This window comes from Daphnia pulex, chromosome 12 (genome assembly GCF_021134715.1).
Source record: "Daphnia pulex isolate KAP4 chromosome 12, ASM2113471v1".
NCBI lineage: Eukaryota > Metazoa > Arthropoda > Branchiopoda > Diplostraca > Daphniidae > Daphnia > Daphnia pulex.
In genome coordinates, this window is record NC_060028.1 from 1,880,244 (window position 1) to 1,897,378 (window position 17,135).

General features: G+C 39.4%; 3 protein-coding genes and 1 non-coding gene across 4 annotated transcripts; 2 read left to right on the forward strand and 2 right to left on the reverse strand.

Moving 5' to 3' along the window:
* Window positions 1-1,583: 1,583 nt before the first annotated feature.
* Window positions 1,584-2,477, reverse strand: LOC124209342. Its single transcript, XM_046607283.1, has 3 exons — window positions 2,334-2,477; window positions 2,141-2,265; window positions 1,584-2,081 (listed from the first exon to the last, which is right to left on the reverse strand). Exons 1-3 carry the CDS (start codon window positions 2,459-2,461, stop codon window positions 1,882-1,884), a joined length of 453 nt encoding a protein of 150 aa, XP_046463239.1. The 5' UTR covers window positions 2,462-2,477; the 3' UTR covers window positions 1,584-1,881.
* Window positions 2,478-4,210: 1,733 nt separating this feature from the next.
* On the forward strand, window positions 4,211-5,962 carry LOC124209021. Its single transcript, XM_046606890.1, has 7 exons — window positions 4,211-4,229; window positions 4,294-4,495; window positions 4,565-4,780; window positions 4,856-5,016; window positions 5,093-5,264; window positions 5,330-5,391; window positions 5,864-5,962. The coding sequence occupies exons 2-7, from the start codon at window positions 4,438-4,440 to the stop codon at window positions 5,960-5,962; spliced, it is 768 nt and encodes a 255-aa protein (XP_046462846.1). The 5' UTR covers window positions 4,211-4,229; window positions 4,294-4,437.
* Window positions 5,963-10,328: 4,366 nt separating this feature from the next.
* Trnan-guu lies at window positions 10,329-10,402 on the forward strand. Its single transcript has one exon. It is a non-coding gene; the product is annotated as a tRNA-Asn (tRNA).
* A 439-nt stretch (window positions 10,403-10,841) lies between these two features.
* LOC124209022 lies at window positions 10,842-17,069 on the reverse strand. The gene is made up of 12 exons (XM_046606891.1): window positions 15,225-17,069; window positions 13,606-14,070; window positions 13,038-13,527; window positions 12,685-12,979; window positions 12,459-12,622; window positions 12,254-12,390; window positions 12,146-12,180; window positions 11,879-12,072; window positions 11,672-11,813; window positions 11,380-11,575; window positions 11,048-11,311; window positions 10,842-10,987 (listed from the first exon to the last, which is right to left on the reverse strand). The coding sequence occupies exons 1-12, from the start codon at window positions 17,056-17,058 to the stop codon at window positions 10,842-10,844; spliced, it is 4,362 nt and encodes a 1,453-aa protein (XP_046462847.1). The 5' UTR covers window positions 17,059-17,069.
* Between the last annotated feature and the right edge of the window lie 66 nt (window positions 17,070-17,135).

The following is a 17,135-nucleotide window of genomic DNA, read 5'->3' on the forward strand; positions in this document are numbered from 1 at the left end:
TATGTTATCACACTGGTATACTCATTTAAAAATTCATGTGCAATTTATAGGTAGACCCAACAGAGGTGATTACGGATACAAGGTTACGTGTGTGGAGACAATAACGTATCGCGATCTACCGTCGAAGTTAAAGTGGTCAATTTCAATGGAAAAAACCAGACTTCCGTCCGGATGGAGAAATATGGAGTCAGCTGCCAGACTCATACCTAATAGAGATGATGGAGAAATTACTTACAAATATGTTTGGTATCAATCGGATCCATCTGTTGAACATATCGTCTCTTGCTCGCGATGATGGAGGAGGAAGACTGATGACGATGCTGATTCAATCAAATTATTTTGCGAACTTTATTTCATGTGAATATTATTTAAAGCTGCTGCCATTTTAACATGTATATTATATGAATGAAATTAATAGTGAAAATATAATATCTTTCGAAATTATTGAATGTGAGATCTACTTCTAGTTGTACACTAGTTTTATTACAAGACACATCCGGGCGCTCTATATAACCAGCGGTAGTTATGAGCGCCAACGTTGTTTTATTTTTAAAAGTAGCCTATATAGTATGGTGATTTATTAATTTGCATGAACCCTGCAGATAAACAGGCCGGTATTGTTCTTATATTTTTTGGGGTCCGGTAATAATGCTCCATATGACCCGGTAATATAATGACAACAATAATTATTAGGACAGTGGAATATAAACGAGCAGCCTTTCTTGTTCCAACTGAATTCAGTTTTCTATAAGTCACTTCAATTTCTTTGACTTTTGATGATTCAAAAATTGTTTTGTGGATTTAAATATTTTATTTTTTTTTTTCTAGCAGATCGCCATTATAGCAGGGGCCCCGCTAAGCCATTTCCTCTGATGCCGCCTCCGCTGCTGTCGCCGCCCCGGCAATGATGCCCGCCCAAGAGACCACCTCCTCTGCGGCCAAACATTGTGCAACAGGCGCTTATTCGGTCCCAACTATATATTCTACTCACCCCAGAAAGGAGTGAAAAAGGTCTTTATAAACTTTCGTTTATGACAAATTATTTCACAGACCAAGTTGAGTCGCCTCTAGTAGCGGTACAGCTCAATCTTAAAAGCTCGACTTACTTCTTTAAAAAAAAACTACTGAAAATGACGTGCAAAATTGCCATTTATTGTCTTTTTCTTGTAGCCTTGATTGGATTGGTATCGGCGGCTCCGCGTAAGTTATACTGCACTTGTTCTCGTATTTATTTTACGATATATCCCTACTAAGACGCGCCATCCAAGCGATATCCCAGGTATGTACAACGGGATGTTGGCGTCCCTCATCCCATGTGGATGTTCAGGGTACGCAACCAGTATGTACATAAATGGATAAAAAATTAAGAAATTCTTTGATCCCAACAGTATATGAAAAACATATACAATGGACATACCATCAAGTACATTCAAAGAATGTACCGGAAGTATGTTTGGTGTACGTACAGTTTTCATCCGATTAAGATGAAAGCTCATATATATAACTTTCTTATCAAACACGATAAACAAATACATATTAACAATTCGTTCAGGAAAACAACACAGGACGACAACACACAGCAGTTAAAATCTTAAATTTCAATGTTTATTCATATTAGTGAAATAAGATAAGATTATTGGTTGAATTTTAAGTTCAATAGACGAGACACAAAAAACTTTCCTATTTCTGGGAAACTGGTTGGAATTGTGATACATTTATACATGATAACATGGAAGGGGTATAATTCCAATTCAGATAAACAAGACACGACAGCTTCAAACAAATTTGTTGACGACAGAGGGTACTCAAACATAGATTCAACCTTCAGATATCTTTTCCCAATAACATATGGGGTGCCAGCAATATCGACGAAGTTATGAATCAAGAAATATTGCAGTGTTTTATCATGAATAATGACACAACTGTCACGCAAGCAATTTGAAAGCTAATTGAAAGCTCTATTCTTAATGAGTCGTGATCATCAAAGCAGTAATCACTGTCTGGTTCACTGTCCGGTTGATTTTCTTGGTCCAGGTCTACTTTATTTTCTTGTTCATTGCCGTACTGTCTGATTGGGGTTCCTGCTTGATTTGCACATAGTTAAGAAAGAATAATTTTATCGAGGAAAAGCTATGTATACCTTCTCTCACTGAGTTGTTCGAATAACTTTGGTGTGTGACTTGTCTCATTGTGCGCCCCAGATGTTGATTAAAGCTTCCAGGTATGTCACCTACATTTCCATTATTCTCTTCATATGGCATATTTCTAGTAAGAACAAGCATGACATTTAACTTATTGTAAGACACATCACAATGATATCACAAGATACTTACAGCAAGTTAGGCATATCTTCGTTTTCCACCTGTGCATAGTATTCGTTTAACTGTGCATGTACCCGATTCCTAATTTGTCTAGCACCAACAATAGCCTTTTGACGTCGTTTTCTAATCATATTTGGCATTTTATTGCACTGCGATTGCTTAGTTTATAGTTCTAAAAGTGAAGAGAGCAAAAAAAATCTTAAAAGTCAGAAGTCAGAGCTGTCAGAGAATCAGAAGTCGACATCTCTATTCTCTAGTGTAACGAATTGAATGGATAGGCCGTGTGGCTGTTTCCGCTCAATCGTCAACTTAAAGATTAATTTAAAGGCGTAAAGAATTGTATTGTTCACATTAGCTTACGTGACTACATGCGAAGCGCAAGACTTCTCTAGCATGAGACGGGTGAAAACATGAATATGGAAACAATAATGAAATGAAGAATAAACCCGAGAGGTGTGACAAGTGAGCCAGTAGTGAGACACTGAGCTACACAGTAACATTCTGCGACGGGTGAGTCAGAAAGACTGAACTAAAGAATGAGACTCTGCGTTGGGTTTTATACCAAAAACAAGTAAAGGGAAAGTGAGAAATAATAGGTCAAGAGAAAGGGAAATTGGTAGGTCACAACAGGTCACAAAAGAGAAAGGCACTTGGATCAACTTTGACCCAGATCAAAAATAGAAAGGCGCATCTCAGAATCCTTACATCACTCACCCTCCCGACAGGTTGCGTCCCGCAACCTATAAAGAGACATAAAACTGCACAGAACTGACAGTGAGATACACATTTATGCATTAAAATTTAATTGTCTTCTTTAATCATGGCTGGCGAGAATTTTTTCTTTCTCGCTCCCATCAATATTTCTTGAATTAGTCAATAACTTGTTTCACGTTTCTTAATTCTTAATTCAACTGTGATATTACTCATACAGTCTACTCTAAAATGAATTGTCAGTTCTGAGCGGATCCTCTTCGATTGTTCTTCCTGGGATGGTCGTGATGCTTGAAGATGTTGAGTGTATGGCCGTCCTTCGTGGTAGGTGGGCGGTTGGCCAAGGTTCTCCAATCTCCTCGTAGCGTTGAGTTCGGTAATCGCTGCCACCAGTGTAACGAATTGAATGGATAGGCCGTGTGGCTGTTTCCGCTCAATCGTCAACTTAAAGATTAATTTAAAGGCGTAAAGAATTGTATTGTTCACATTAGCTTGCGTGACTACATGCGAAGCGCAAGACTTCTCTAGCATGAGACGGGTGAAAACATGAATATGGAAACAATAATGAAATGAAGAATAAACCCGAGAGGTGTGACAAGTGAGCCAGTAGTGAGACACTGAGCTACACAGTAACATTCTGCGACGGGTGAGTCAGAAAGACTGAACTAAAGAATGAGACTCTGCGTTGGGTTTTATACCAAAAACAAGTAAAGGGAAAGTGAGAAATAATAGGTCAAGAGAAAGGGAAATTGGTAGGTCACAACAGGTCACAAAAGAGAAAGGCACTTGGATCAACTTTGACCCAGATCAAAAATAGAAAGGCGCATCTCAGAATCCTTACACTAGTATTAGAAATTGTCAGATCAATATTTTTTTATATTTTTTTTACTCATTACATAATATTGACATAACAATAAATAAAGTAATTTTAATTTACGGAATTTAATTGCAAAATTATATTAATTGAGCTCAAAATTATAATAAAAATATTTCATTTCAGACCCACTTTCAACTTGGCAACACACCACGCTGTCGGAAATCGTTGTAGTCTTTGTTGCATCAAGATACAGCAAAGAGCAGACTTGTCAACTTATTTGTCAAATTTGATGAAGTTTACTCTTAAATTGTCAGTGGGAAGTAAGAATAAATTAAGTGATTTTTTCTTAGAAATGCGCAAATGATGGGTGTTACGAAGATGTAAGTATTACACATGCTTGTTAAATATGTGAAACCGAAATGTTAATGAAAGTTTTTTATCAAGCGTGGTGCATTCGTGATCGTTGATTTGCACTTTGAAGATACACTACAGACAGCAATCGTGCCTGATTTCTGGCTAGTTATTGAAGAAGGTCAACTGTTTTGTAGTTACCCCCCTAGTAACAAAACAACAATAACCCCAATTAAAATGAGGCATGTCCAAGACGATACTTGGGTGACATATCCTACTTGGAGAAGGGATTACGGTATAAAATTCTGTCATTATATGTAATGTATTACTCCAAAATAATTAATGTATGATTTACTTGCTGTAGAATCCTACTCCAAAGCACGGAAAGATTTGCCAAATGCTGTTCAGTATACTGACTTTGCAGAAAGTGATAGCGAGTCTCAACAAAGTAAAGCAGTCAGTAGAAAAAGTGTTCGTAGATCTTCAAGATTGAAGAGGAAAATATCGTCAGATGAAAGTGGAAATGACAGTGGTCATGAAACATTGTTGTCAAATAGACCCTCACCTCCTCGTTCTCTGGGTTAGTATTCTTGTTACACATACATAGATGTGACTGTATAATTGGTGTATCTAATGGCTTTCATTTGTAATTTAGGTTATGGTTTGCTGAGTCGTGACATTGAAGAACCCCTTGATGATGTCGGACCACATGCACAGAACCTTAGTGATGAATATGATGATCTGGATTTGAAATTGGAAGAATTTGTACGGTTTGAGAACATGTTATTGGTTGATGAAAGAAAACGTGCATCATTGGTAAGTTGGCAAATATCATATCGAGATCTCTTTCTGGATTTTCAGATTTTATGTGAATTTAAAATTTAATTTGTAGGTCCGTTTTGTAAGAAACATTGGTGGCGCAACAGAGGGAGATAGCGTACACAGAGCTTGGAAGGAGGTCGTTTCGGTGGAAGTAAGAGCCCAATGTAATTGGAATGGTGTTAGAAGGGGCACCATTAAAAAACACAAATTGAATAAATCACCATTAGTCTTGGCTATGTGGAGTAAGTCGTATATAACATATGTACATCCAAAGTTTTTTATCAGCTAACTTTTGAATGTTTTTTAGATGTGCTTAGACGAAATCCAGCTTGCAGCAAATCCACCGATGCTGCCTTGCAGTTTGAGACAGTAAAATCGTTTGTAAGCGGCCAGGAGAATCGCAGCAAGAAAAATCTTACTTCCTGAGCTATAGAGGCAGATCATAATGATGAACACAATGCGGAAGAAAATAGATAAAATGATTGACACGTTTTCCTTAATGTTGTCATGGACATTTAAAAAATACAATGTTTGTTTCATCATAATTTGTGTTTTATTTACTGGGTTTTTTGTACACGTCGAATAAGAAACATTTAAAAAATAAATACCAAAAAGGATGCCATTGGGATGACATGGGTACAGACACATACGGACGTACTGCTGATATACCCCACAGTACGTCGAGGGGAAGGTAATTAGGATATTCCCCGTACATCCATTGTATGTACAAATGGGATGTACCAGATCCCAAAATTTACATCCCATGGATATACCATGGACGTCCATGTCTTAGTAGGGTAAACTAATTTTTGTTTTTAATGATGACATCCCCATTTTATAGAAAATAGAAGATCGGAATTGGGTTACAGACATTTTTGTGAAAGGCAAACATTCCCCGATGGTTCAACCAAGTCGAGATGGTGGACTGACGGAAGATTAATTCAACTCCCGTCTGGATGGAGAGGATTGGGTACAGGGGCAAGCTCGGCCAATGGAAGAGTAATTACGCTGACCAAAAATTGGTTTGCACTAGATAAAAGGTCTCCTATTGGAGGCAGTCTGTGCTAATTTGATAAATTCAAAACCAAAACCAAATCGAAAATTGATTATGACATATGCGGTGCTGTTTTGAAAAAAAAAATTAACTAATCCAAGCAGAAAAAATAAATCGCTTTACCACATGTAAAAGAATATCAGTCTTCTCACTCTATAATACACAGTAAAATCTTCATTAACTTGTAAATGAATTCAAATATATAATTCTTCAGTCAAGAAATAAGAGCAAAAACAATATAAACCCAACAACATATATCATATAATAACCTGAAAATAACGGAGTTGATCAAGTTGTTTTATCATTATTAGTATTAATCAAGCAGCAAGTTGAACGACACGGACGCACGCACCTAATAACAAACCGCTTCCTTCGATAACCTTCGCCGCGGCTGGGGAGGGGCTTTCCGTCCTATAAATCAAATTCGTCATTGAACCGTCTTTGATTAAAATAATATGTATAAATTGGCATCCGTTCACTGTTAATAAAATCTATATCGTTTTCCGGTAGGAAATGCTATATGTGCCGATTATCGGTTCTGTTGCCAGGACGGTTAGAATTTCTACCGCAAATTTTTTTTTTGCGGTGTGATGTACCGATAATAATCGGTACATGTACCAATACCATAAATCGAAAGCTTTAAATGGTACGAATTACTACCAATATTGTATATCAATAGGCATTCCAAAATTCATGCTTTCCAAAAAAAAAAAGAAAAATCAACTATAAATATTAAAAGAATAAAATATTGAAATGTTCGCATATGGTTTTGAAAAGTAGACATTTAATTAGTCCATTTATATCGATTCTATAATGCCCTGTGGCACTTTTGTTTGGGGCGGAAAATTAATTAAATGTATATGCACCATTCGACGCGATCGCAAGTTGAATTTGGTATACCAAATAAAATATCTGCTATAGCAGATATTTTCCAACACATGAGAATATAATTGCCATTTAACTTGTTTGGTACCACCAAAAGACAATAATTAATTTAGGATTCCATAAATACAAATATAGAGAAATCAAGTCGTGAAATGGGAATGTCTGGAGAATTTTCTGCTTGCGTAAGGTCGACGACAAAAAAAAACAGAAATGTTTTATGATAAGGTGAATTTCCAACTATACATAGGTATATAATTGACGCAGACTCTCCTTCTTTGTCACCTTGTTTTTCAGGATGTGAGAAGCGCATTTTCCAGCAGGTGCTGTGAAACTCAGTCCATTCTTACACCATATACGGAATTGTGGGATTCATTCGATAAACCAAATTTTTAAAATTACATTGGAACTATTAGCTCCCAAGGATGACGGGTTTTGGGTTGGGCTTTATAAAATCAGATCTCGTTTTTTTTTAACTTGGTGTCATTAAGGGACACTAGCTCTTGCAAAAAGTTTCCTATAAAACGTGCCGTTTATGACAGATTCTTTCACAGACCAAGTTGAGTCGGCTTTAGCAGCAGAAAAGCTTTATTCATCTTATTCAAAGCTCGCTCGACTTCATTGTTTTTCAAAGCTACTGAAAATGACGAGTAAAATTGCCATTTATTGTCTTGTTCTGGCAGCCTTGATTGGCTTGGGATCGGCAGCTCCGCAGCGTAAGCATAAAATAGTCATCATAAAAAGTTAAAGAGATATTAACAACGTTTTATTATTTGTTCTCAAATTTTTTTTTTTTTTTTAAATTACATACACATTTTACGAGATGTTACAAGACCGGAGTACGGTTATAAACATTATTGTGATAAGAGTACGTACCCTGGTTTTCGAGGGTCAGGACGTTGGTGGATTGACGAATTACAGAGACCAGACCACTCCCGATCGGATGGAGACAAATGATCGGTAGAGTACAAGGCTCTCTGGACCATATTCGACGAGATTCAGTTGGTACTCACCAGACAAAAAAGAGCTCCTGCTCGCGGTGAAGCAATAGGATATGGGCAGCTCTCGACAGTTGCCTGCTTCGACTGAAATTTGACAAAAATTCGACCAAAAAATTCAAAATGTATTTTTTATAACTGATCATCGAAAATGCATATGATTCAACTGTCAACATTAAAAGGCGGAAATATACGTATTCTGGCAAAATATTTGAATTTTGGATTATCTACTAATTAATTTTACAATTTATCTAATTTTCTATAAAACGTATCGTTTATGGAAAATGCTTTAACAGACCAAGCAAGTTGAGTCGGCTTTATAGCAGCTTCATGAATCTTCAAAGCTCGATCGACTTAATTGTTTTTCAATAACGCTATATACGAAAAATGAATTGTAAAATAATCATTATTGGGCTTCTTCTTGTGGCAATAAACTGAATATCAAATCGCATTTCTTAGCCAATCAAGTAGCTGTTTCTTTGCTTGTTACATGATTTTTAGCTTGATAGCGTTTTCATACATAATATGATTTGATTTAAGTGGAGTTGAATTTCAGAAAGTTATTTTCAAACCCGGATACGATCGTATATTTTACTTTATAAGGAAATGGCTAAACAAAATTCACAAACTAGTTTAACGAATAAAAATCAATATCAAGAAAAAAGTATAGTCATATACGGCGCATTTAGCGCTATAATAGTCGAATGGAAAGTCCAGGTTTTCCCACTCGCCGTGATGACCAATATGTACGTCGTTTGAACTGCTCAAATATGCTAAAAAGGTAACTTAGCTTTCTCATTGACGCAGTCACTCCGTATTTGTCACGTTGTTGATCAAGAATGAATTATACTTTCCAGGAGTGCGCACAGTAGAAAAGACGTAAAATAGTATACTAAAAACATTTTCAAGGTAAAGAAACCTATAAAAAAAAATCTTTCGTAAACTTCTTAATCAGTCCACGTTGAAGCGACTGACACTGTTGAAGCTCATTTTTAAAGACTGGCTCAGACATCTTTTCAAGCTGCCGAAAATGACGTGCAAAATTGCCATTTATTGTCTTATTCTTCTTGTAGCCTTGATTGGCTTGGTATGGGCAGCACCACGTAAGTCGAATTAAAGCTGTGTTGATTACCAGCATAGTTTATTCTAATTGTGTTTGTGTTATTGCACTGGTATACTTATTCTGAAAATTCACAGTCAATTACGCAGATAACGGAGGTGAGTGTGGCTATAAAGTTACGTGTGTAGAGACAACGTTTCGTGATGGATCGTCAAAGTCAAAGTGGTCGATTTCTGGCGAAGAAATAAGACTTCCTTCCGGATGGAGGAATATTGGGTCAGCTGTCAGCCCGGTCCCCAGCTTGGATGGAGAATTTTCCCACGAATATGTTTGGTACCAACTGGATCAATCGGCTCCTGCTCGTGGCGATGGAGGAGGAAGACTGTGCTGATTCCATTAAAATATTGTGAATTTTATTCTGTGAATATTTAAAGCTGCTATTGTATATGACTCAGATATGTCATCATTAAAAGTGTGACATAAAATGCTTCGAATTTTAGATCTAGCCTGTACCTACTTAGTACTTACTTATAAATAATTTAAACACCAGTTTTACTTGAAATGAAAAACAAAATGTAATAAGATAAAATTTAGAATTTTTATTATGTACAATTTATCCATCTCCACATCACTCTCCTGCTGAACCAATTTTAAAAATTATTTTTCACGTGAATTTAAATCGTTTCTTCAGCCCCAAAAATAATAAAAATATCCATGCATTTATAGTAAATCACGTTCTAGCATATGGAAAAAAAAGGAATTAAAGGAAATCAGGGATTTAAAACGTTTGCATGTGCAAGGATTTGAACCGTTGACAGTCTGACAGCAGGTAAATTTCATGTCAAGCAATTACCTGAACGTTTACCCTTCAAATTATTTTTGTTGTTAAAAATATTACTAATTATCAGAAAAATAAAACGGATCACCAGACAACGTGCACACTGTCGTCCCCACATGACATGGGCGCATACACACCCGACAAGCCGCAGACGTCTACTCACAGTAGTGCAATGTAACAGAGTTACCCTGTGAGGTGCGTTGTGCCCAGCAATCCGGACGCTCCAACCACTACCCCATGAGCGTCACCAGGATTACGTTTTTGAAAAGAAGACATTTAATTCGTCCATTCATAAAATCTTGGATTCTAATTCCCTGTGATATTTGATAACACAATAAAATTAGTACTACATACATGGATTTTTTTTAAAATCATTTAACCACTATTACAAATCTGCTTACGCACTTCGTAATACTACTCCAAAGTTTTTCAGCAACTTTAGTTTTTATTTTATAAATTTTTTATTTGTGACAAGCCTCTGTGGCGCAATTGGCTAGCGCGTTCGGCTGTTAACCGGAAGGCTGGTGGTTCGAGCCCACCCAGGGGCGCATCCTTTTTGCAACGTTTTCAGAAATATTTCATTTGAATTGGTTTACGGACGAATAATTTTAAGTGTTGTATCGACTCGTTTCCACACTCTTCATATCTTCTATACTATACGTTTTCCGCAGACTGCATAGTTGTATTAGGCTACTTTGATTATGTAATGAATTTGTTTGCGGGTTTGTTTGGAGGTTTTCTGATAAAAGAGAAGGGCGGATCTAAGAGGCTGATTTTTCGCAATCAGCCTTCGTTTGACCTATTACCTTTACTGCTATTTCGTACAAGTAGTTTGTTTGTATTCTTATTTCACACTTGAATAAGTGCTATACCAAACGAATATGAGGTGAGCGCCTCTTAAAGGCTAACTCAGTCCCTATATAAACGCTTTAGTACGTCCACCAAGATGTTGTACAAATTTTATTTATCGACTCGTAGTATAATAGTTTACAGTTTCGTGCCACATCGTACGTCAGACTCTAGCGAACTCTCCTCTGAGTTGAAAGCAGCGTTGATTTCGCCACCATTGCTAGCGTTCAGTTCCTCTTCACTCGTTTTATTGGGTTTTGTTTCATCCGGCAGTTTTGTTTGAGCTGTTTAGAAATAAGAATATTACCAGACTGAAAAAATCAATAGATAATTTTTGTTATTACCGGTCTTGGTTGAAATCATAAACAGCCATAGCTCCAGATTAATAAACGGGGCCTCAACACAGACGGACACAACGAAGGCCAGCCCGAAAACGGTGACGGTGATGCCGAAAAACGTTGTCAACTGATCGACGAACGTGTAATAGATCATCTTACGACTCAGAGAATAAAACACGTTCAGGTAGTCGTAGTGGATGAGGTAGACGCAGTACGTCAATCGACTCAACGGCAGGAAACCTCGCCAAGACAGGAATCGATTAACAAATCCTATAATGAATTTTGATCAAGACCATTATAGATTAAAATTTGTGTGTTCATTTTCAGCGGTTTATCACCTCCGTAGCCATGGATACAGGCGACAATAATCCAGCCCAGAACCAGGGCCCAAGCAGTTCTGTGAAGGGGTCCATACGTCATTTTGACGGCCCAGTTGATGGTTGGAACCAGCTCTTCGTTCACGTACGGAGTTAATCCGTAAATGATGGAAGCGGCGATGACAGCTGACAGCGTCCAGAATAAGGCTACTATCCACTAAATCAAATCAAATTAAATTTTTATTGCCATCCATTAGGCTTCATAATTATTGCGCTGAATTAAAAAATAAATATAATTAAAAATATGCTGTACCGGAGATATGCGCAATTTAGATTGTTTGACACGATGGAGGAACCAGCCAGTCCAGATGCCGATCAGGTAAGGCGGGGCTCGGGTCCACGGTTTGAAATAGTAATTATCCATGTAATCTGTGGTGAATTTCATCATTTCTTGTCTGTTCAAAATTTAATTATTAATACAATTTATGCAAATTCAATTTTTTTAAAAGCTTATTATTACATTCGAGTTGCCATCAGAGATGGTGGGAAGTTGTACAGGGCGTAGACCGCAAAATTAGCGGCCACAGTGGCTAGCGTGAATGCGGATAATAAAATGATTCCGGACTTTTTCCATCGCCACAACGGGTAAATGATGAGCGGTGCAACGAGGAATAATTGCATGTCGACTGCCAGATACCAGGTCTCTCCCATACACTAAAATTGAAATGAATTAACTGTATAATTATATGCGCGCAATGGTATTTAAATCAAAGTATTTTTGATTTACCTGGGAGTTCATATCGTTTGGAAAGAGATTGTTAACTGATTATATAAGAAATAAAATTAAAGAATTATTCTATCCGATATAAAATTCGCTATAAGTTTGACCACTTACTGTAAAGGAATTGCTTCCACCAGGTAACTCGACATCCATCGGATGCCATGACGACATTGTACCAGTTGGGACCCGTGCCAAGGTAAATCATCAGAGTGGCGATGTAACCCAAAATCACGGCGTAAACGGGAGTCAACCTGTGTCAAATGTCGATGACGGTTTTATCGGTTAAAATGTATATTTAATTAAATCGGAATTATTATACCTCAAGTATCGATGGAGGTAGAAAAGTGCGACGTTGAATTTGCCTGCGCTGCGATCCAGTTCCCGGAGCAGAAGATAAGAAACGAGCAGGCCACTCATCAGGAAAAAGGTGTCGACCGAAACAGTGGCGTTAACAATAGTTTCCATTTCCCAGCTCATAGCATCCTGTGATAATTTAGTTCTCATTCTAAATTTGAAATGACAAAACAATCGATCGAATTATATACCTGGGCCAGCATATTGGGATTCACAACATTCCCTATGGCACTTTTAAGCCAAGTGTGTCCCAAGACCACCCAGCAGGTGGATAAGAATCTGATTCCGTGGAGACAAGATAAATTATCCGAACCGGAGGAGCTCGACGATTTGAGCGATAAAATCTTCCGGCCGTTGCTCAGAGCCGAGAAGCAATGCAGGACACTCACGGCCTTGTTGCCTGTCACGGCAACGCCGCGGTACGTCCGCCAAGAATCGTGCAAAGTGGCCATCAAAACCGCCAATCCAATGACACTCAACGTGACCCTATACGCAAAATAATTCAGAAATTAATCGAAGAATTAATTTAAAATGTTTTTCTTACATGACAGCGATGTCGGGACCGTCGAATTTAATAGGTGAATTGTCCTCGGTGTAGCAATAATTCTCATCGGCGATAGTGACGATCGACTGGTTCCCGATGACGTAACTCCCGACTATCTCAGCCACCGACTGGCCAAGATCGGAAGCGCTGCAGGACGACGGAATGCAGAGACTCAAACTGGGCAAGATAAACGCCATGGCGTCCGAGCCTGACAGTCTAGGCTCCACTCGATTTCGACTATGATTCGACGACCCCAACAGCTGATTGAAAATTTCAAATGTAGATGATGTGTCGTTTCGTTCGTACAGCTGGTCGTTTACAAGGATTTCCGATCCTGTAACGGGTTCCAGTTTGAAGAAGATGGTGCAATACCGGCCCCTGTATCTGTTGGACTCTGCACGGACTGCCAGACACTCGTCGAACAAACCCTCGGCGTGATAATTGCCAGCTCCGAAGATTCCGGCGGGAAACTGAGCGGATGACTCCAACACTTTTTTAAAAATTCAAATTTCAATTCCGCGTTATTTTATATCATTTCCATTTTTAAAATTGAAATAAAAACACTTACTTTGCAGAGCCCAGTTGCTCCTGTTGAGCGTGAGACTTTCGACGTAGAACAAACTGTCTTCGATGCACTGCTGACTGATGTTGAATCCATCCGAAGTGGCCATCGGGAGCAAAGAAGTTTTTAATTTGCCGAGCAGTTCGACGAGTTGTTCTCTGATGTCTGGGGTAGTAGTACCTGGAATGACGTAATCACCTTCCGTTTCTCTCGCAATCAAATCCGACCACGATTGTTGCTGCATCCGCTGACGGGCTAGTTGTTGGACGCCCAACAACATTTGGCCATTGCACATGATTAATGTCAGGGATAACAGAAATGCACTAAAGAAAAAGTACTGGGAACTACAATAGTTCATCATTTTAGCGGAATAGTTTTGTGCGCAGCAGTAGCTGGACTGCCCTCTTCCACTTGGCCAGCTGAATTGTGCTAAATATGAGATGCGGCTACCGTTTTTATAAACGGTCGAGGCTGTTGGAGATGGGCGGATATTGAATAGGTCAACGAAATGAGAGGACAATATAAGCGCTGTACAGATACTTTTGAGATTTCCATGTGAGAATAGAATGGTTATCTGCTTTCCATATTTCCCCCCTCCTCTGTCTTAGGGTTCTTCTTGTGTTAATATTAACTTAGGCTGCTGCTCCTGTTGATATAGTATAGGCCTACTTGACTGTGTAATACTTTGTACGCGCGACCCAGTTGTAGGGTGCCAAGCGTTATGTAACACTAACTTGTGTTTATCAATTTTGGGATATTGTGTTTGCCCAGTCACTTCCGCTGAAGATTGAAGCGTCCATCACCATTAGAGTTTCGTCATCAACATGTACAGAGGCTTATCTTTCTATACATAGGCTTATGGCTACTTGTGGAAGAGGATTTTTTGGGGCGGAGGTGGACGTGACTTGAGTTATTAGGTGTATAACTGTATATACCCAGTTACCCACTATACAAGTAGTATCGACAATTATATAGGGTGGGGGCGAGGTGCTGGGCATGACTCGGCAGAATATTGTTATCTTAAAAACTATTTGCCATGCATATTTAGACGAGTCCCTAGTTCATCGTTATCGTCTTAAATATCAGTGTCGCGTACCCACACAGCTAGATATGGAACTGACAATAATTTTCTGCGGTGCTTTTCTGCATGGGTTTGAGCCCTATCTCTAATTACAGTTGGCGTACATCGGTAGCAAAACCAACAGAGTGATATTGTGGATTTATTTAGCATATTAATAAGTTGATGAATTGTGGATTATGAGCGTGTATTGAAATAACACCTATCACAAAAATTACAAAAGAAATCCGGCAACGGCCACGAGCAGACGGACAGCGAAAAAAAAAAAGACAAGTGTCGTTTTGTTGATTAACTGTTTTTCCGTTTTTCCACTAAAGGGTTCTGGTTAATCAACAAAGTTAGTTCAATCATATTATATCTGTGTGACGGTGTCTACTTATAGTCTACTTATTCATCAAGTGAACGTTGTCTTCTACTACAAATAGACGGATATTGATTCCAACTTTATGTTTTGGCAAGTAACCTACCAAATAATTGAAGTTATATAAGATAATATCGAACATTGAAAGCTAAATAGAGTAAAATGCAAATAATTCATGAAATTATTTTTTTAGAAATCGAGTCTTGATCCATGCGTGAATCAATTCGCCAACGAACGCCAGAGTGGATAATAACACAAAAATGGCAAAGGAATAAAAAGCTCCTTGGAGGCTGTCCAAAGAGAAGGCGACCATCTTTTTCTTGGACGTTTTGGGGTTCCAGGTGACGGCCTTTTTAGCGAACCTGGACCGGTGGTATTCGACCAGACCGGCTTCGATGACTCTTTGAATTTCCCGGTCAAAGTAGAGCTTCAACGGCGACTCTTTCTGCAGGCCCAGAGCGGCCCTCATCGAGAAAACGCACTCGCTCATCAGGTGGACTCGAGGTCCATCCTGGGTCATCGGGTACTGGGTAGCTATCACGTAGCGCAGGTTGTCCAGGTTGGCATCCACCGCCCAGTCGCCGGAATCCATCAGCGAGAACATGTAAGTCAAATTGTCGTTGGTGACGACTTGGCTGCCCAGTTGCCTCTGCAGCGCATTGTCCGATTTCATCAGGATCTCCTTCATCAACGGGTCGTAAATGATTTTCCGGATGGGACTGGCCACCAGCTGCTCGATCGTGTTGATGGGCGCAGGGGTGAATGGAAATGTCATGAAAGAAATCAATCCCGATCGGTAGCCGGTCGACAGAATCAGAGCGCCGAACAGCCACCAAACGAGAAAAATCCGATTGGCCATCGATCGAATTTCCTGGGCCTGTTGGAGTCCGAACAAATGGCCCCAGACGGTCAAGAAACATAAAACTGGGTCGTGATAATAAGCGTCGACCACCGACGACTCGATCGACCATTGGGCTACCAGACGCAGCGTCAAAATGACGAAGAAGATGGACAAGATGGTGGCGATCCACACTTGGTTGGAGAACGGATAATACAAGGCCGTCCATTTGGGATAAGGGCGAGTGGCCGGCACCGAGAAACACTCTTCGGAAATCTTGTAATACGAGCTGAATCCGATGATGGATAGACGGGTGTAGTCCATGTACAGATTGCCCAGCGCCACATCGGCCTCTTTCTTCATCAGCGCACCCAAAAGGCCCGTGGCCGTTAGGTTCTCACCTTCTCCGGAGACGGAGCCCCACATTTCGTTGGGCGACACGGGGAAATAGTCGAAAGTGAAGTTCAAATCGCTGGCCAGAACTTCCATGAGCGAAGGCTCGATGCCGTAGATCGACTGGTTGCTGATGAACACAACCGGCGGGAAATTCAAAGTTGCCACTTTTAAATTACGGCCCATCAGATTTCTATTAGTTTCAAATCCCAACTCTTTCCTGCTGACATTCGATTTGCGCAAGAGTTTGACCCGATTGATTTCGTTGTTGATCATCCAGTGACGAATTTCTCTGAGACCTTTGTGACGTTCCCGAAGGATCAGGACGATGATTTCGCTCTTCATCTTTGTCAACCAGAGATCGGCCCAATTGGGCGCCATCTCGGCTACGATAACTATTTGAGAGGCGTAGATGCAGTCGGTCAGCTGATGGTGAATCCGCCCTAGTTCCTCCGGATGACGACTGAAAATGATGACGTTACTGCAAGCGATGGCTCCCAAGTTATTCCATTTGCTTTTGCTCCTTGCGCAGTCTTGTAAAACACTTTGATTGCTAGAAAGTAAAATGATTGGATTCGAGTAGCTAAGTTGGAATAATTCCTCCGACAGGTCCTCCAGCTCTTCGTCCCAGGAGAGTTGGTCAAAAATGACAACGATACTCGGACAGACGGGATTTTTCAGCGTTAGGATCAAATTGAACAGTTGATTTCCTTCCAACGGAGATGAAGGATTTGCAAACAAGGCTAGCACCAGAACGGTGAGACCCACGTAATGAATAGTTTTAGTCATCGCAACTCTTCTCTCTCGCCACGGCTAAAAGAGTGCGGGTGTATCGCTTACTGCCGGCTTTTTAAAGGCTATTTTTT